The sequence below is a fragment of the Plodia interpunctella genome, chromosome 26 (assembly GCF_027563975.2).
Source record: "Plodia interpunctella isolate USDA-ARS_2022_Savannah chromosome 26, ilPloInte3.2, whole genome shotgun sequence".
Taxonomy (NCBI): Eukaryota; Metazoa; Arthropoda; class Insecta; order Lepidoptera; family Pyralidae; genus Plodia; species Plodia interpunctella.
The window spans coordinates 5503890-5525518 of NC_071319.1; the positions used below are offsets into that span (position 1 = coordinate 5503890).

The 21629-nt window shown below is 34.3% G+C and overlaps 2 protein-coding genes across 6 annotated transcripts in view; one reads left to right on the forward strand and one right to left on the reverse strand.

Annotated features, from left to right (window-relative positions):
- Positions 1-12870, forward strand: part of stum (stumble) — a 50166-nt gene extending 37296 nt beyond the window's left edge. Inside the window, exons 5-11 of the mRNA XM_053764537.2 lie at positions 1919-2231; positions 3398-3624; positions 5839-5962; positions 9995-10121; positions 10337-10417; positions 10741-10854; positions 11256-12870. Of these exons, the coding sequence (XP_053620512.1) occupies positions 1919-2231; positions 3398-3624; positions 5839-5962; positions 9995-10121; positions 10337-10417; positions 10741-10854; positions 11256-11344 (1075 nt within the window). The 3' untranslated portion in view covers positions 11345-12870. The remainder of the gene's footprint in view (positions 1-1918; positions 2232-3397; positions 3625-5838; positions 5963-9994; positions 10122-10336; positions 10418-10740; positions 10855-11255) is intronic.
- Positions 12871-13078: 208 nt separating this feature from the next.
- Ehbp1 (Eps15 homology domain containing protein-binding protein 1) overlaps positions 13079-21629 on the reverse strand; it is a 28640-nt gene continuing 20089 nt past the window's right edge. For all 5 annotated transcript variants that reach the window (XM_053764539.2, XM_053764541.2, XM_053764540.2 and 2 more), the window contains 5 exons: positions 21360-21491; positions 19588-19673; positions 18899-19022; positions 18664-18728; positions 13079-18300 (listed from right to left, as the gene is read on the reverse strand). In XM_053764539.2, coding sequence (XP_053620514.1) covers positions 18222-18300; positions 18664-18728; positions 18899-19022; positions 19588-19673; positions 21360-21491 — 486 coding nt within the window. In that variant the 3' untranslated portion in view covers positions 13079-18221. The remainder of the gene's footprint in view (positions 18301-18663; positions 18729-18898; positions 19023-19587; positions 19674-21359; positions 21492-21629) is intronic.

A 21629-nucleotide genomic window follows, 5' to 3' on the forward strand; every position in this document is an offset into this window, starting at 1 on the left:
ACAGATGGTATAACTAAGATTTTTGCGTATAACATCATTACAAAAGTTACTCGTTGGGCGCCAAATGAGAATTCCCTTTTAGAAAGAATATGAATATGAATTTTCGCTACAAAATCCTATGTACAATTTCAACCTCATTATTTTTACGCTTAGCTTTTAAATTTCCTGGATCTATAATAAAATGCGATGGGCCAATTAAGCCGGCCATTTTGTTTCATGCCCAAAATGAAATTGGACGAATTGCTTCAAATTACAACGAGCTGTTTTTGCTTGCAAGTGTTATTAAAAGAGAATTTGCCCTTCATCTAGATACCCGGGCCAATCTGCGCTGCTAAGGTAAACTAAACAATTTGTTTTGAACGAAACGATTGCATGCCTTCCACATCTGTTTGGTCTACGAACAACGTTATTTAAAATTATAATTTCTCTCTTAGACACACATGTCAAAGTTTATGCCACTTGAGCATGCGAATTAGTACTTTCCGTAACTAATCACGTATTCCAAGATTATTACACAATTGACATCGTTATTCAAAACATATATCTACTAAGGATGATAGTTATAAGATTAGGTATGTTTACTTCAAGTGTAAGTTAAAACATTTGTTCAGAAATTAGACCTTTACAACATATTTTCAACTGCAAGCTTGTCGAAACGATCAGAAAAGAAATGCAAGAGAATAAGTAAATATCAGTTGCACAGCAATCGAGATATAACTTCGCAAATACCTAATAAAATACTAGGATTCCTTAATTGGACAGGTTATGTCCTAAATCTAATAACATTTTTAATTTGCCGTCTCCTAAAATCTGCCGCCCTCGGCTACAGCCTACTCAGCCTACTGGTAAATCCGCCACTGCCTTGTCCGCCACTGCCTTGTGGTGTCCCACAAATAGTCACCTATAAGTACTTTTAGTCTGCACTAGAAATCGAAACGGATCGATCGATCTTTCAGACATTAAACAGATTAACAAACTTATACAGACAGAGCGCTGATATCTTGTCCCTCCTCTTATATCTGGCTTAATCTGCCACTTTGAATGAGAAATGCCGAATTGGGCCGAGAAGTTGTATGGAAATCTTCTATCTCATTCGGTTGGATATGGCATTCTTGGTCTTTGACAGAAACTTTTACTTCTCTTTCTTTTGTATACCTGTATCTCTTTCTATGGCTCGGTCGGCGTCTGCCACATCGTATCATCTATTACTAGTTGCTATTGTTATAATATTAAAGCCATTTATAGCGCATTTTCTGCGTAACAAGAAGTTTGCATGTTAGTAAAAGATTAACGATAACTTAGTATGTGCATAACTTACTACTAAGCATAATGTGATTAAGTAATGTGCATGAACTATACGAAAGTCAGTACTATTGCATGCAAAACATTTCAGTTCTATAATATAAATAAATTTTTCTACTACCATTTTTCTAAGAAAGCCAATCTCATAGATTTAAAGTAAGAATAGATACTTATGTATTGTAAACTTGTAACGTCGTCTCTTCTATATCGGGGAATTTGATAAACTTCCATGCTAGTCTGAGAGCGAAAGAAAAACATAGAGTGTTGTAGAATGAGTGTTGTAAAAAGTAATCAAGGGAATGGAATGTAAGTCACGATCAGACTACTCCAGCTCCTCCTGTGTGGCAAGTAAGGGATATAACAACTGATAAATCACACCAGTATTGGTCACCAATGAGGGTTGACGACAGGTTGGCGACCGGTCATAGAAAAGAAACCTCAAAAAGGGTAGGGTATTTTTACTCAGATATAGGGCTTTGGGCATGGCCTAGAATACGACTTAACAAACAAGGATACGAGATATTGAAAAGAGTCATATAGATGTTTATTAGTTTGGACGGCTCCATCTGAGTTCAAATGTCATTGTACACTATTAACAATTACTTTTTATCGCCAGATTCCCCCAAAGCACAAGCACGACTCCCAAACCACCAGCTCGGGCCAATCGCAGACAATCTAAAGAAGAGAAGACTACATCATCCAATGATAGCAAAGAACCGACACCTGAGGTCCAGAAACAACCGAACATCTGCGTTCGTTTGATGACGAAATGCAAGACCAAGTGCTGTCCTTGTTGCGTGAAGGGGGACAGCGATGATGAAACAGAGATGGCAGATGTGGAAGCGCAGAAGACAGGCACGTTTAGTAAACTCAATTGCTGTAAAAAGGACGAAAGTGCGGAGACTAATGCAGAAAAAGCGGCAGGGAAGGTAAGTTCACACAATATTTTAAAAAAGTCAGGCATTGTCTTCATTAAGGCAAAACGATGCGATCAAACATATGGACGTATACTGTCCTATATCTTACAATCTACAACGCTACCATTGTCGTATCGGGTCGGTCATAAATATCATAGCACATACCGCACCGCTCCCACCCAGCAGGATGACGTTCATTGAAAAATGAGATTTAAGTCATCCAATGTAGACATACTTTACATTGTCAGGACTGATAGCGAGCAGTCAGCTAATTTATTGTCATTGTAGTATATATATATTATGTATTCTTCAAAACATATAGTTAACAGCAACATAGTAACGTCTTTGATACCTACAAGCCACTAGGTATAATTGTACAGTTCCACGCCTCACCTTGAAAACTAAAGTAGTTAGTAAATTCCACTTATTTTTATAATTGATTGTCTTGGTTCAGAAACCGTCAAGTGTGACCGGCCAAGGCAAGGGCGCACACTACTAACTATTCCAGCTTTAAAAGGCTTTTCAAAAGTAAAAAAAAAAAAACATTGTACTTTTTACGTGCATGTGGTCTGAGGACCCTCTCTTGAAATTCTATAAACATATGCTGATTTAAGAAAAAATCGAAAATAAATTGTGATAGCCAAATAAGGGAGATATGTTTTCAGTCCACATACTTAGTGTGGACTGAGGGCTCACCTGTATCTCACAAACTCATGCTACAACCGTAGCAAATGTAAAATCTTTACGGCAAAATCTAAGCTCTCCCTTAACAATAGTTTGCTTTTAGTTTGATATATTCGCAATGAATTTGTCATTAGGAACTCTAATGAAAATTATTTTCTTAAACGTCCACCACGATCGCGAGAGTTGATAAAACTAATAATAATCATTTTTGGTAAATGTTGGGCCAAGTCACGCGAATAAAATAAACCGTACATACTACAACACTTGCGTCTCGCAAAACTAAACTAATGTTCCGTGAAGAAAGACGTATTTATTTTTATTATTCCAAATTTCTAACAGTTTAAAAAATTTATTAATTTAAATATTCAAAAGTAACTATTCAAATAATTGCTTTGTTAAGTTTTTTCACGTTTTTTTCAATTACAATCGATATATTTTTTATGTTACTATAGTATGTCATTACAATATTATACATCAACAATATATTTCTCCAGACATCGACGATAGAATTCGAAAGCGAGACGAAACGAAAACACAAGCTACGCGACGTGTTCTGCGGTTGCTGCGGTCGGCGACGCCGCGTCAGCGATGTGTCTGTGCCGCCGCGGCACGTCGGCGACGTCGCGGCGGTGCCGGGCGTCGTCGACACTGGATGCTGGGGCAAGAGGAGACCGGAGGTCGAGAGGAGAGACAGCATACTGAGCGACAGGCCTCCGCCCAAGTGAGTACAGGCAATACGCCTCGTTCTTGAGCCATCTTTGTTCCACGAGTGACTGAGTCTGAGTCGATCTATACCCTATATCTTTGGATAAATGTTTGGACTCACAAGGTCTTCTATGGAGCATCAGGAGGGGCCACATTTCGGGCAAGACAACAGATGAGCTATGGATTGAACCGCTTCACAGTCACACAATGAGAACCTTGTCTATTATTTATTTATTTAGCTAAATACAACGGTACACAATATGTATTCCTTTTATAGTACTTAGTAAGAAAAAATAGGCACTTACAAATGTGATGTCACAAGCTACACTGATCTTGAAACTTCATTATTACCAGCGATCATGCAGGTGTCACAGTCGGGCACCATTTATAAAACTAACAATTACTTCATTACTAAGAGAATCGAATTTCTTAATTCTTTGAAATTTTTACATAGTAGATACTTAATTTAAATTTATCACGATAATGTTCAGGGCCGAGGGCGGGACCCTTTTAAATCTATCATTTTGTTTATGATTGCCTGCCATCCATAACATTTTCGTAAGTAGTTTCCACAACTCCTACGACAACCGAAGATTTTTTTTGAGAGGGAGGTATATTGCGACGTGTTATTAAGTGCTCCTTTGATAACCTACTTATTTATTTACTAGCTTTTGCCCGCGGCTTCGCCCGCGTGAATTTCATAGCAAAATCTCAGTATTTTTTTTATCGGGTACTCTGTAAGACTGATAAATATATATGATTCAAATTGGCATTTTTTCTCATCTTTAGTTCAATATCCTGTTTCCCGCTGCGTGTCTCGTCCCGCAAACTTGTCCAATCCCGATTCCTGCTATGTAATGTAAAGTAGATATCCCGTACCGTTTCCTACATATTGTGCCATCATGTTTTTTGCAATGTGTCCCGTCCTGATTCCCACTACGTGTCTCCTTCCCATTTCCCGCTCCGACTCCCACTCCCGCTTTCTGCAACGCGTGCCGTCCCATTTTCCATGACGTTTTACGTCCCAGTTTTTTATTAACCACAAACTGAAATTAAACATTTTTGTATTTACTATTACTGTTATTTACTACAAAAAGTAAGTGTTTTTTGTGCCAATTTTCAGCTTTTTATCTTGAAAATTGTATTAAGTCCCATACAATCTTTCACCCCCCTTTTGAAGGGGTTGAGGGTTAATTTTCAGAAAAATCTGAAACACGTATTCATTGCTTTGTTGTAAACAACCAAAATCCATTTTCAAGTCCATTCTTCCATCAATTTTTAAGTCACAACTTCAACGGTGTAGAACTTTCATATTTACAGTTTTTCACCCCTTTTACCCCCTTCGGAGTAGAATTTCCAAAAATCCTCAAACATACAAACTCACAAACGCTTACCTCTTTATAATATTAGTATGGATTTGTGAGAGAGACACCATAGCGTGATTTAGAGATTTAAAAGTTTTAGTGGCGTCATCTAGTGATTAATTTCGGAAGTACAATATATTATTTTGTCTGAGCGAAACCATAGCGCGTTTTAAAAGTCTTGGTGGCGCCATCAATCATCTTTATGTTCAAAACTAAAATATAACAAAATTAAATTGTAAATTGATACCGTCCAATTATATCTATCCATCCATATATACCTTCTAATTATATGAATTTCATCGATAAAAAAAATATATTATATTATGTTTACACCTTTCTATAAAATTTTAAAGTAAATCGGCTCCGTGGATTGTTATTTTAATTTTCCTACAGGACCCTCCTCATTTTCCGAGATGAAATGTCTATAAGATGTTAACCCGGGATTCGGAGGAATTTTTGATTCATAATTAGTTTTTCAATTATCCTACGGGAACCTGACCATTTACCGGGATAAAATGTATCTAAGATGTTAACCCGGTATTTAAGGTACGTACATACCAAATTTCAAGCAAATCGGTCCAGTAGAAGTACAAATTTGGCCTTTCTTCAATTTTATTATATGTATTGATTGATTAATTAATGTATGTACACAATATAATAATGTAACTTATAAATATAAAACTAAATAGGTACAATGCTACTACTTATATCTATAGACATTTCTTCCAGTAGAGCCGCGACAGAAAAATGGAAAAAGGAGACGCTGGCGTGTACTAAGAATAAGACATACATATGATACAATATGACTACAACTTGATTGTCATTGTAAAAATTTTAATATGTAAACATTTTGATTTGTTGTCTAGTTGCTGCACGCGGCTGTGCACGTGGCTCCGCGGCTCCTGTCGCCGGCAGTCCGAGCAGTCCTCCAGCCGTCGCACCAGCATGTTCTCCAAGAACAAGAGTCTCTCCCCAACACTGCCGCCAGAGGTAAATTATATTCCGCTTATTCTTTTCAGTATTTTTTACAAAAATATATTTTTTCCCACAAGCTTTCGTTGTCGTCGTAGAGAGATCTTGTTGCATTCGACGAGCGACAATAATATCAAGTTCAGTAAACCTTAGAGGAGTTGTCAAGAAGCCGATACTGTGTGCAACATTATTATAATAATGCAATCATACTCATGCAGGTCGTGCTTATCATAATAATGTAATGCCATGGAAACTGAGGTGACGTGGATAATTTCAACAACATGCAATAACAGCAGGTACTTGGTAAAGTCTGTCTACTTATAAAGAGCAAGTAAAAACTAAATTAGAAATTTAAGAAACTCGCCTCCAATGTTACTAGCATCATCTCATCTGCTAGAACAGAGCTGACTATTTCCAAAACAGCTGAACGCACATCTTCCATACATACCTAAGAACATACTCGATTACATTGCCTTATAGATCCAAATCGATTCAGCTGTTCGACGACAGACATACCTACAGATACATACACGTTAAACATCTAACTTAATTCTTTCGCTCGTCGAGGGTAAGAAACTGATTTTGACGAACTAAATTTTTTGTCATTGCAATATCAAAGAGAACGGTCAAGACTGGTTGATAAACACCCAGTGTTGCCAGCCAAGAGCACACAGCGCCTTCAATCATTCTCTACTTTTTATAGTCAGACTGAACTTAGATTTACTGAAATATATTCCTAGCAAACCAAGGACTAAACAAAATGACGTCACGTGTTTAATGTGCTTAATAAGAGTGGGTTGCACAGTCAATTTTGACATTAACTGTTTAAATCAAATGGCGTACTTTGCGTTTTTCTGCGCAGTTTAAAGTCAACGTCAAAGTTGACTGGTTCAACTCAGCCTAAGTATATAATAAACAATTAGTTGAGAACACACGCAAAACAGTTAATTATAAGAATGTTACCTTAATAATTTATTTCAATTGTGTTTTTATTAACAATGGATGTGTAGTAAAATTATGATTATGTATATGTAAATAGAAAATATAAATAGCATTAGGGGCGGGTGTTCAAAAGAAAACAATGTGTTTTTATTTGTTATCGTACCTGTCAGTTACGCTATTTTAGAAAACCTACATTTAATTCCACCATATTTACATTATAACATGGATGCAATAAAGTAGGTATCGTCTAGACCGTGATGTTATCCTAAATTCTTTTAAATGCGAGATAGGTAGGTACCTAAATACTTAAGGAGTTACGTTGTTTGTTTGGTTAAACTTGCTTCAAACCTTTAGAAACTGACAATCAGATTGGAAGACATTCTTTCGTACCTAACAATTCATAGGAAACTTTTTTAACAACAAGTCTTTGCGAGAAGAATTGTGACTAAGATGGTGATCAACGATGATTTTACGGACCCTACACCCCGACACTTTGTGGCTGAAGAAACAACAGAGATAACGCTCGGATGAGAGAGATAGAGAGAATATTTGTTAAAACATAATAAAGACCTAATAATATATGTTGCATGTTACATATTTATCTTTTTCGATTGTAATAAAAACATCACCATTTCAGACCATTTAATCCATAATTTGTTAGCAAACAATACTTTACACTAGATCCTAATTTGAAGGTTTACAAATATACTCAAATCCCCGTATCGTGGATCAGTTGATTTCATATCAAACTAAATTCTACCCTTCAAGCGGTGACCTTAGCCACTTGTCAACATATCAGTAGTTGTATAATGAGACGCGCGACACGAATATCCGGATAGCGGACAAACGTAGCTATGTAGCTTACACTTGCACTAAAAATCGCTTAAAATAGTTAAAATTTGATTTCTAAGTAAACAATGCTTCTCTCCCTCTATTTCTCTCTTCTGAGCGTTTTCCTGGTACCTTCCTCAGTCGTTGAGCATCAGAGGCCAAGGTCGGTTGTCAGACCATTGGTTGGCATACTTATCATCCTTGTCGACATAAAGCCGTCGACAATGTTTTGTATCATCTGTAAAGATATGTAAAAGTATAAATAAATATAAGTTAGGTTTAAAGAACTTTATTCTCATAAAGAAATTACATTCCACTTAAAATGAGATGAGTAGGGTACATTAAAAAATATTTACAAATCACAAATTAATTATATGGTACTGGTCGCGATGTGTAGTCTAAGTTTTTTCTTAAATACATAAATATTGACAATACTTTGTATACTAAAATGAATTACCACGCCAATAGTTACCATTTATTTCTATGATAAATTAAAAATAGGTATGATAAAGTAAAAATAGATTTTTTTTAACAAGTTTCTTGTAAAAAATCTATTTTTACTAGCGCCCAACGTGTAATTTGATAACACGTTGGGTGCCAGTCAAAAGTATGATTAATACTTACAACGTCAAATTTAGGTTTAATGTAATTGTTATATGTATTCCTCACAGTAATTAAAAATAAACATCTAAACATTTTCTGTAGCTGTAAACATGACGTAATCAGAACTTGAAGATATACATTCCAAGGTCTTACTAAAACTTTCATATATGTAAAATGAAAACCTCTATTTATATTCGCATGTGGAGTATTAAGCGCTTGTTATTATATTTCTTTACGCCAATTAAAACTTGGAACGTAGTAGTTTGAAATCGGCTCTTTATCCGACTATAATAATAGGTTATGTTTTAGCGGCTTATTTTCAAATCAGGTCAAATCATAACTCCAATTAATTTAATAAAGTAGCATCAATTTGAAACAACAATAAGCCAATTTTATCTTTATAAATTATGTGTAAGAAACTAACTACAACTTGAACACAAATTTAAATTCTTGTGACAAAAAAATCATGCCCGTGCAGTAAGCCGTTGAAGAGTTTCCACGTCATAAGCCATTCCTGGGTACACCATTAGGTCATATCATGAATATTTATCCAAACAGCATAATTTGTTGTAGATATCTGCTTCAACACATTACTTGCAAGCTTATAAAAACAATACTTCATATCAAAACAAAGAATTGTCGCGTGATAAACAGAATTTCACTTGCTCGATGGTAATCTCTCATTAAAATTAAAAGTTATGTGTACCATAGCAGTTACATTAAAATGGGTCACTTGTGGCAAGGTCGAGTTTTCACTTACAATAGTTTACAATCGATAGCAATAAGCAAATGACTTGAGTTATCAATTCATGTTAGTATCCTCATAGTATCTTTAGCGAAAACACTGTCCAAGTTGGTCGCGTAAAAATATAAATTCATTTTATTATGTGTAAACATTATACTTTATTCTATACCGCAACAGCAAAATCATTGCCATTCCCAAGAGACATCGTTGACATTATCGACAAAAATAAATCACAATAAGAGATTTTTTTATTACAATTAACTTGTCTTAATGTTAGTCTAGCAATATAACTGGACTGAATTACGTGGACTTTTTATTACATCAATCTTAAAAGTAAATCTCAAAGGGTTTTCAAACATGTCGATCCTAGCCATACCGCCGGCCCCCTCCCCCGCACCATCCAGAAAAAGTAAAATATTAATCAACACAGACTTCATGAAACGAGATACGGACATCGAAGAGGACGACATCGAGGTAACAGACTACTTTCAAGGTTAAACTGGACAAAAAGATATATATATATATTTAAAATTTTGTGGGCTGTTTTAATAGTTATCTAGTTTTACTAACACCATTAAAACTGAAGGACAAAGCAGAAAGGACATCACCACATTAATTGAGAAGCTTAGTGACTCCAGTAAAAAATACTGGTCAATGAGAACTGATACTAAGTACGCTTTCTTCTTCACCTTTTCTGTCAGGATCAGCATTTAAATACGTAACTTCCTTACATATAAAAAGAAGTCCCCCAGACGCGACCTTTGTATGAACCAGATTAACTCAAAGAGTATCAAATAGATTTTCGTAGAGTTTTCACCAATAGACAACGTGATTCCTCATCAAGTGTATAATTTTACATGGTTTTACCCGACCGAAGCCGGGACGGGCCGCTAGTTCGTAATAAGTAAGTATTATACGTATGTTTGTAGGACACCCGCAAGAAGCTAGACACGACGCTGGTGGAGCACACGAGTGTAATGCGCGGCGCGATCCCCGTGCTGCCGAGCGTGCTCGCGTACTTCTGTCTGCTCGCCAACATTCTCGTGCCGGGGCTCGGTAAATATATCTTTGTCATCAGTAATCACAAATGTTTATTCCCCAGAACACAATACAGAAAGTTGAAACATCGTAATAGTTTTATGTACTCAGTCTGCAAGCAGACGTGTAAAAATTTGTGCATATTCAACATACATTGTTATATATTCAATCTCTTATTTCGTTAGCGATAAGGCTTCAAGAATCTTCATTTATGCTTTTTAATTACATTGCAGGTACGATATTAAGTGGAATGTTCTGTCTGTGTTTCGGAATACCTCGGTTTGGGGTGCACGACGGGGCCAAACATAGGATAGGTGAGTTATTTTCATAATAATTAATAATATAAGGCTCTATAGAAAGGAAATTTTAATGCTAAGTATATTAAACAAAATCTTGGCCCTGTCTACCGTAAGTACAACGTTTTAATACTGAAGAAAGAAAGAAATTTTTTATTCGACAACACATAAAATCCAAACATTATAACTTATGAGTGATCGTACAAAATAAAATAAAAAATGTCTGTTGAAATGGCGACCAACCTACATAGTGCCATGGCAATGCCGATTTTCAGCTGGTATCATTTAAACTACATTACTGTATCTGTTTAAGCGTAATTTCTAATTCCTTAATTTCCTAGGCTCGTTCCTGATCAACCTGGTGGTAGGTTGCGGGCAGCTGTTCACAGTGCTATTCTGCCTGGTTGGCTGGGGCTGGTCCATTTGGTGGGGCGTCATCCTTGTCAAAGTCGCGCGTGAGTGTCCCGTTTTATACATATTCTCTGTATACTGACATGAAAAAGCTACAATTCAGAAAAATATGAATTGGTGCCCAACGTGTAACTAAAATAAATATCTGTTTATTAAGCTTTTTCAGCTAAAAAATAATCTTTTTTGTCTTTGCTATTTTACTATTTATTTTTATATTGAAGGAGAAACAACAGCATTTAGTCTGATTACTAGACGAAAGATGGATTACAAAAAGCCAATTTATAGGCAAAAGTAATACTATATTTAAATAATATTTCCTATTCTATATAAATTGAAAACTTCTTAGTTGAAGTTAATCATGCAAACATGAATGTTTTTGAAATGTTTCATACGGAAAATTCTACTGAAAATTGACATTCTACTCACCATGTTGTATTGTCTCTAGGTAAATATAAAAAGCTGAAAGCTGAGGCGGCCGCGGAAGAAGCGGAAGCCGCGCCACCAGTTACTGACAACAACCACACGCGCGCGTAACAGACAGACATACAACACAACATATGAGTACAAACATAACCTAAAAAGAACATGATGAGATATCCATTTGAAATGCTTGAGATGTACAGAAAATTTAAGAACCAAAACAAAGAATAAAATAGGATTTCGACAAAAATGTTTTTGAAAAATGAAACCATTTTTTTATATTTAACGACAATTTTTAAAACTTACCCGAATGCAGGTCAGGATACAATCACCAAGAGATATATCATGTCTCCGTTCTTTTCTTAAAATTGCATTTATTATTATCTGTACATCCCAAGAAAATATGGACAAATTGTCAGTGTTATTGAAAACGAAAAGATTTGCCGAACTACCCATAAAATATATTATTTTTGTAACCAAGGAGGAGGATACGCAGAAACAAGATTTGTCGTCGAAAGAAAATGTAATTAATTGTAAATATATAGATTGGACCTAGCGGCATTTAAATTGAACTTTTGTAAAATAATCTGCTGGTCAGATGTCGTAACCGGTCCACGGTATTTTCCCAATTTTAACTTCCATTCGAAGTTTTCCGGCCGAAGTACGGCCTTCTTTGAAGTATTGATAGGTAACACGTCTATGTACATGGTATTATAAGCCCCAAGTGCTTCAAAAGTATTACTTAAGATAGAAGATTAAGGACCCGCTTCACCACTTGTTGATAAGGCATCTGATAGTCTTCTTATATGTAACATATCGAACAGATAGGGTTAACAATTATTTCACAAGTGTGGATACGGCTAACTGGCCAGACACATGAGGCAGGATTAGGTATTTAAGAGTTAGTTTTATATGTCAGATTACAATATGATGTTTTATCACAAAGTAGTGAAAGGGGGGTTAAGTAATTGACAAGTTTGCATGTTGAAAACATGTTAAATGGGACATGTCTCACTCTTTACACACTTCTATTCTAAGAAATTTGGAATATTATCCTAATTTTCGAATATTGGAATATCATCTAAATAATCATCTCAAAAATAAATGAGAAAAGTAATCCTTTGCTGTACACTATCCTGTACAGACGCGATTTTCAATTATATTTTATTTTGTGACTCGAAATTCTCATCTGAATCTCCCGAGAACGATCTGAAGAGAATTCTCGGAAACACAAAGCAACATAGTATGTTTGCTGATTTGCATATTCCATTCATCTTTGTCACTCACACTTTGAGGGTACGGGATGGCAATGCAATGTAACTCACAATATTCTAACCTATTGCGATACAGTAGACTTAAGAATTTTTTAACGACCAAAACATTTTTAACAAATTCAGTAGTAGTGATCACGTAATATTTTTTAGCAAATAAATATTAAATAATCGTGTAGTTTTTTGACATTTTTCCAGATGTAAACTGTATGCAGTATTATATTCCGTTGATTAAGTATTATTTCATCATTATAAGTAAAATGTATATCTAACCATTCCATAATTTTAAGTACCTACCAATTTATTGTAAAAATTGCGTGAAACTGTTCTTAATCTGATTTTGACGTTATTTACTTAAACGTTCTTCCATTTAATTGTTAACAAGATATTAATTGTTGTTATAAGTTTTAATTATTATATTTTATTATAGTTGCTTGTACAACGAATAATCAATAAATATTTTAATTTGAAACGCCTTTTTAATTTGATAATTTTAATACCATTTTAGTAAACCGTGCCTTAGTTCTATCGTGCCAGCAATATCATTTTAGGAAAAGTTGAAAATAAAAGTCGAATATAATTTACAATATCACTTTATTACTGTTCAGAATATTAAATAGCGTTATAAATAACGGTACAGACAACCATGGCGTCGCTTGCTGTCTAATTAACTAATAACATACCGCGGGTACGTCTGCAATGCACTTTGTATTAAAGCTATAATATTTCAATGTCGAATAGCCACAGAAAGAATTTGATGACTGAAAGTTTCCATTTCAAGATGGCGACTACAAATATGCATTTAAGGCGCTTTCTAGCGCTGCTAGCGCCACCTCTGATTTTTATTATTTTTTATTTCTTAATGAAAATTAAAAAAAAAATTACAGATTATGCCACACCGCAAATAATTTTTGTAGAAAATATTATAGTTTCCTATAAAAAAATATCAAAAAATAAGCAAAAATTTAATAATATTTCTTATTTCACTACATGTTACCAAACAGCGAAATAAAAATCTTCACTTGTAACTGCTTATAAAAGTTACAAAAATAAAAAAAACAATCTTTCACAACTATTTACTAAACAGTGAAAGAAATATTTGTTATTAAAATGGACGAAAGCCGAATGCAGCGGCATTCTAAAAGCGAATGGATTTATTAAACTGTGACTACATTTTATAATGGAAAGCTATGAACTTGTAAATTGATTTTTATGGGTGCAAAATCTAGATATTCGACATCGCAATATTAGTGAAAATAACTAAAACCATTGCGTACTACAGAGATCATAGCTACTACAACGGATCTGATAAGCTCCTGTATGATTACCCCCTAAATTAAATCTCTAGCGTGTATTAATAACCATATGATTATTCAAAGTTAAAAGGTAATTGCTTCCCTCCCTTTATTGTTGTTAATTTTACAAAAATGTCATTTATCGTCGTAACATAAGCATTTATCGTAGTCAGATATTGCATTCAACACGTGACAGAAAATAATGCTCGTGTATAAAACATTGATACTACATATTTGTCATTATTAACTTCAACACGTTCATATATAACGGGTAACATTTCTTTATTATTCAATACAATGTTACATAAACTTGAATAATCACATGGTCGCCAATCAAATGTTTGCCACTACAAATATAAGACTAATTTTCGACGCGTCAGAACACAAAATTATTAATATTATAGTCTTTCACTTGTAGTACCTATGTCGTCGATCGCAAAGTAAAATTTATATCATATTTCTAAAGATGATTATCTGTCTCTGTCTTGCAAAACAGTTTTACTTGTCACACTAACATTGTGACCTCACGATACTTGTATTTCTTTGTCCAATCGAGAATTTCAAATAGGTAACCATATCTTGCTTATGTATTTCGAGTTTAAAAAAAATAATTTAATTCAGTTTCACTAAATAGCTTATATTTTATAGCTCTTTTGAAAAAAATTGGAATATCCTATTGGAAGTGTAATGTTTAGCATTAATAAAATCAAACTTCGCGATCAACGACTGCACGCTAGTACAAGAAAATTGCACAAATAATTATATATTTTGGCGACCTGTAAACTGTCAATTATATTGCTCAATATGAATTAATGACTAGGGTACTTAATGGAAAACATTTTTTTTATTTTTATTTTAGCGAATTGAACACATAGACTTCATAGGTACATAAAAGAGACTTAACACGATTATCACTGCATCCTCTGCAACTTCACAACGCAAATTCTCATATTTATTTATATTCCAACTAACCCTCTCATAAAAAAGTCAAAGCATACTTTAAGCTTAATATGTTTTGTCTCATTTTAACAATGTTAAGTATGGCAAAGAGCGATAAAGACAAATGCTTTAGCTTTTTACGAGAAAGAGGATAAGTGTACAATTAACGGTCTTAACTCCAGTCTGGCCGACCACAGCGACTGCAAGGTCATTGAAAAGTCAGCTACATTAAATAAAATAGGTGCTAAGTCCCGTAACTATTGTAGAAATTGAAGTTTCATATTCTTGCCAGATTTACACAGCAACGGCGACTCTTTCATCTGGCCAGAGAACCTTCTTGTTCATTGTTCATTCATATAGCATAATATAATTGATCGTTTAGGGCCTTATACAAAACCGCCCAATTTAGCACCTCCCAATGTAACATCAAGCTTCGACTGTGTGGAGCGAAGCAGCGGGCCGACATTAGTAGTTTACATGTACAGGCAATGCTGCAAGCTCTGAGGATCGGTTGCACCAATCATCTTCGACGTTAAATACAAATATATATGGACAAATCACACAGATTGAGTTAGCCCCAAGGTAAGTTCGAGACTTGTGTTATGGGATACTAACTCAACGATACTATATTCTATATCATAAACATCCATGACTCAGGTCAATTTGAAAAAGATCATTTCCCATCTTGACCTGAACGGGGCTCGAACCCGGGACCTCCAGTGTAACAGTCCGGTATGATGACCATTAAGCCACGAGATTGTCAAAGACGTTAAAGTTAACCTTCGCAGAACAACGCAAAGTACGCTATTTGGTCTAATCGGTGGCGGCGCGTGGGTTAATGTTAAAGTAATACTTGACTGGTGCAACTGAGGCTAGGCTTACATTCACGTACAAACAACCCATTATTATCTACGTCGTAAATAATAATAAATAGATTGCGATTACCTGCTTGAAATACTAGATTTTACGAAATGACATTTTTTATGAAAATGTCATTTTTGACACAAGCTTTTATTATTATCAGAAATATCTTAATTACATTCAACGTGTGACAAAAGTTATATCCGTGCAGTAAACCATTGAGATGTTCCCACCATGTTTTCTTTCCCAAGTCAAGACATCGTTACGCCATTGATTCGCCCTCACAAAGTCGCGTGAAAGTAACTGATTAACTACAACACGCATACAACGTAACTATTTTACATAAAAAATACATTTTTACATCGAAAAATAAATGCTACACTACAGGACGATTATTATATAATTCGATATATTTCTATGACTTGGTTTTTACGTTATTTTCGGAGTATACGCTTTATTAGTGGTATTATCAATTAGATCATGTATTCCAAATGGGCATTAAATGCACAACAGTCTGTAAAGAAAGTAAAGAAATTAATTGAGACCGCGGTCTCCTGTTGGCTGCAACACTGTGTGTTTACCAACCAATCTACTCGTATTTGGTATTGATATAGCAAAACAATTCAGTTCGTCAAAACTCCGTTTTCTTCACATTCTTGACAGACTGTACTCTATTGATAAAATGTGGCATTCCACGAGAAAATGTACCTTTTGGAGGGAACTCGCTTAAAACGTTTATCATTCTACTTTAAAAAAAACGATAAGCGACGTCCCTCCATAATACACCATCTCATGTGGAACGTCAGAAATTGCCTTATTGCAACAGTTATGAAAAACGTGATTGATTTGAAGTCAATTTTATTATTATTGGAATAATGTTCATATTAATTTTATATAGAATACACATATTAATGATGCCACCACAAATTAAGTAGTTATTTAATTAAATTTATACATTTTTGTCTCATAGTGTGTGGTGTTTATTGTATGTATGTGAGTTTTGTTGTTAAGTCGGTCTTTACTAACTTTCACTTCTATATAAGTTTCAATAGCAACGTTTCATATACTAAGAGTGCATTGCACCAGTCAACTTTGACGTTAACTTTAACCTGCGCAGAAAAAACGCAAAGTACGCCATTTTGTCTAAACGACGGCGGCGCGCAGGTCAACGCCGAAGTTGACTGGTGCAACTCACCCTAAGAATGACATTAGTACATAGATACCACTGCGAATAATTATTTATTTAATATGAATCCACAAAATTTTAAACGTATATTGCGATATACAAAGTCACGACATGTCAATATATAAGTCAATAAATAATTGTAAATGATTTGTTAATTGTTCAAATAAAAAAATGCAGTGGATTTTAAAAATGATTAAAATATCGAGGCAAGACGGAACAATTAGATAACGAAGCCGAAAATAAATAACTTTTTAAAACTAAACTAACTAATATTTACACGAAATCGTTCAAAAATGTCTACTTAAAAAAATAAAGAGCTACATCACGCAGCTTCGAATATTTAAAAAAATTCATATGGCGTATTGTACTTTTATTATCACCGTCAACTATGTGGGCCTTTCATAAATAATTACAAAAAAAAAAAAGGAAAAAAAAATGTTAAAATTGACTTTTTGGTAATTTTACATAGGTTAAGCCGCAATTTGACAACACATCAAATATGCTAAATACGTGAAAATAAAAAATAAATACAGGAATCAACTTGAGTATTACGTGCCTCACAGGGCAGACTTATTTCAGCACTTAATTGACTAAAACACACATACATCGGGCGCACCGTTTTTTATTTAATGAAAAAAAAAGTTAAAAATTAGTTAAAAATTATCAAACTCGAACAATTTGTTTTTTTTTTTACTACTATCAGTAATTGGTGTACTTGTAGCAAGTTTGATATTCACAAAATTAAATATATACTAGTGTTTTTTTATGAAAATCATAAATCTGTTTCGATTGTCAAAATCGTATATTTTTACCCGAGTCTGTGTGCTGTGGTCGCAATTTGAAACTAGATTTCATTATTTTTTAGATTCAATACGTAACATTAAGGGCCTGTTTCAATACATTCTAATAAAATATCGTGTAATCTGACAGACAAGCAAACCGCTAGATAAATCTACTTTATGTCAACTATTGGATACTTTATTAGCAACCAATTAAACAGGCCCTTAGTCAATATCTGATTCACTGAATAACAGATAACCAACATCCACTTATAAAAAACTCATTGTTATTTCCAAACATAGCCAAATTATCCTAATGGACATTTTATATTTTTTTTACCACAATTTATCATCAAAAACGATCATAAGTCCAAAAAAACGAGTTTACATACTTTTTGTATGTCGTTCACATTATAATACAATCAAGTTTAAAAAAAACTTGTTTTTGTTAAATTAATTTTGTGATCTTCATTTAGCACAAAAATGAGTTATAACACAGAAAAGTTTATCGATAAAATATATTTGTATTATTTTTCTTGGTTCAAACGTGAATCCCAGATTAAAATCAAAGTGCTAAAAATTTTGCGTATTTCTACGTACGCTTCAATGACACGGGTCACACACCTAGTATATAAAACTAGATTTAGCGATTACACACAGTTACTGTAGTATACAATTGTTCTTACGCTGTATTTCCACTTGAGATAGATTACGTTCTATTGTCTCGTCGTCCGCTATCCTATAATTAAAATAATAGGTTTATCAAGAGAAATCCTTTCAAACATCAAAATAAAAAAAAATTACAAAAAAATATTTTTGCCACAAACTTTTATTGTCATTAGAGATCTCGCATCAACGCGTGAAAAAAAATAATGTCTATGTTCGTAAACCGTTGAGGAGTTCTCTCATTGGGGGCAGATTCTGGCTGCACCATTTAAGTCAGTCTTATAAAAAAAAACGCATTGTCACAGAAACTGAAAGAAGACGAAGAAATTTCAACTCTGTAGGACAATTATACGTAGATGACAAACTGATTACAGACAGACAAACATCGGGACAGGTGAAACTAAATAGAATCTTGTAAAGCATCAAAACAACTTACGCTTTCTCTTGTTCGTCCATCTCTTGCACCAGTCTGTCTCTTTCGTTGACTGCAGACAATAACTCCTGTGAAAACACGGATTTTCATAATAATCGTTTATATCGTTTGATAAAAATAAAGAATCAATAAAACAAGGAATCTTAAACACATTCGTATTAAAAATTAACTCGACGGTACGAATTTGCGTTGCGGATAAGTTTAGGTCCGCATTAAAAGACGATAGTTAGCCCCTGACCTGTAAGAGAAGTCTCTCTCTCCTCTTCTGTCCCGGAGTCTTCCTCCACTCGTCGACGCCGAGCGACAGCCTCAACTCCCGCGCGAGTAGATCGCAGCGGCGGCTCAGGTCCTCTTCTTGTTCGCTGATAATAAATAATTAACATTACTAGCTGCACACCGCGGTGATACCCGCGTAATAATTTTAAAAAAAAATACCATTTTATGGACAGTGGCGCTACCTATTTTATAGCGCCATTAACTATCAGACTTTTGATCAAGTCCTACGGGAATTGCGTACTTTTCGGATAAAAAGTAACCTGTGTGTATATTTATTTATTCCTAGTACAGTTTTGACAGTCGTTCCATTCTATTATACAATCATTAATTAATGTCTTTTTTTCTTAATTTTCTAATTTACTCCGCGAAAATTATTATTTGAAAAATAATATGTATCTATTCTGCACATCTGTGTTTGGATCATAGGATTACACAATCATACCAAATTTCACCTGAATGATTCAAACAGATTAGGAGCAAATTGTCTGTGAAAGGCGGACGGTCAGACAAAGGCACGAGTGATCCTATAAGAGTTCTTTTTATTTTTTGTACGGAACCCTAAAGACCTCACGACCCGGCCCACGACGCCATCACCGACCGTTTGGCCACCTGAGTGAGAATGTATATAACAAGTACATGATAATAACTTACAGTATGTTGAGTTGCATCTGTCGCCTGAGTAGGGCATTCTTTTTGTTGACTAGGTTGAACCACTGAGACATCAGTCTGTCCTCTTCCTGATAACAAACATTATAAAAGTCATGACATTGTAGTTGAGAGGAAAAATCTCCAAAATACACTATAGTACTTTATGAATCTAGAAATCTAGAAATATTAATTACTATCTCGGCCCCGAGGCTTCGCTTCCGTGGGAATTTCGGGATAAAAAGTACCCGATGTGTTATTCCAGGTTATATTGTACCCGTGTACCAAATGTAGTATTTTTCATGAAAGAGTAACAAACAAACATACACACACACACACATACATCCTTACAAACTTTCGCAATTATAATTTTAGTAGGAGACTTTAAGATAAATGTCTTAAAATAAATTAAATAAAAAGTAAATTAAGTAACCACTTAACCTAAACTTACATGATACTAAACTTAAATAAACTAAATACAAGAACCAAATGCTTTTGTACCGCATTTAATAAATAATGCAAAAAATATCATTCATTCATATCATTCATTCATATCATTCATTCATATCATTCATTCATATCATTCATTCATATCATTCATTCATATCATTCATTCATATCATTCATTCATTCTAATTGTAGGACCTTGTTTTGCCTTGTTTCAAGTTGTCCTACATTGACTACTAAATTGAATGCTAATTAGGTACCTAAAATACTAAATACTAAGGTACTACAGAAAAATATCTACAAGAATGCTACACACTCAATTTTACTACTAGAAAATGTTTATTATTAATGGAAATTGAAATACCGGTTCGCGAGGCGCATCTACACATGCTAGGAATATTGTACGCCATTTTTTCTGCAACGGATTGACAAACAACTAATTTTATAAGAATTAAAATAAAATAAAACTCATGGAATATATGATTAGTTTTTATAACATAATGGCCCTTCTCTCATTGCAGCGCCCGTCAGGGCCCTTAATTGGTTCTAATTCTATGAAAACACCTGTATTACATTAAGGACGCAATAAATGATTTGATTTGATTTGATTTGGAAAACAAGCTTGATAATGTGTATGTAAAAAAAAAAACCTTAATAAAAAAATATTAAGAAGTTGCCGGCATCACATCTGCTATAAAAAGCTGACGATTTCCAAACATAGCTAACAAAAATTATTTATTGTAAGACAAAAAGAAATAAAAACAAAGCCACAAGGCGTATTCTCAATACGCCTTGTGGTAAAGCCACTTTTTATTTATTTTACATATGTAAATGTACAACTGTATGGGTTTTTACCTAGAATAAAGAACTATTATTATTAAAACGATTAAATTCTCTTTAAAATAAAAAAAAGACTAGATAAAAATCGTTTCAGCCGTTGGGCTGCCACGATGCCACAGATAAACACACAAATACACATTCACGTTAAACTTATATAACACGTTAACATCACGCGTTGATGGTTAAAAATCATGACTGCCGTCTTCAATTCAATGCGTTCATTTATTTTACTTAAAGAGCACAATATTACAAAAATTATTTGCATTTGGTGGACTTAAGAGGGCGGAAACGCGCACACTAGCGCCACCATAACATTAATAATATCATTTATTTCTTAGCGAAAAGGAAAAAGTGATCAATACAGATTTGTGCTAAGAGAATTTTAGTTCTATTGGACACAGTTCCCCGCCTCTCTGCGCGAGGGATCCGCGACGTCACTGAAAAACAGGCCAATATGAAAGAGAGAGACAGAGAATAGCAGTAACAAATACCTCATTATTGTCAGCAGACTCCATAACTCTCCGTAACTGTTTTTCCAACGCAGCCGCTTTCTCATCTATCGCGCTTTGTTCCTTCTCCAGCGCTTCGAGTTCGCTCGCTATGTACGATCCAGTTTCGCGACCCTGCGGTTAATTAATAAATATATATATGGACAATACACACAGGTTAAGTAACCCCAAAATATGTTCGAGATTTGTGTTTTGCAATATTAACTCAACTGTACTATAAAACATATTCATATATTTAAAAAAATCCAGGAA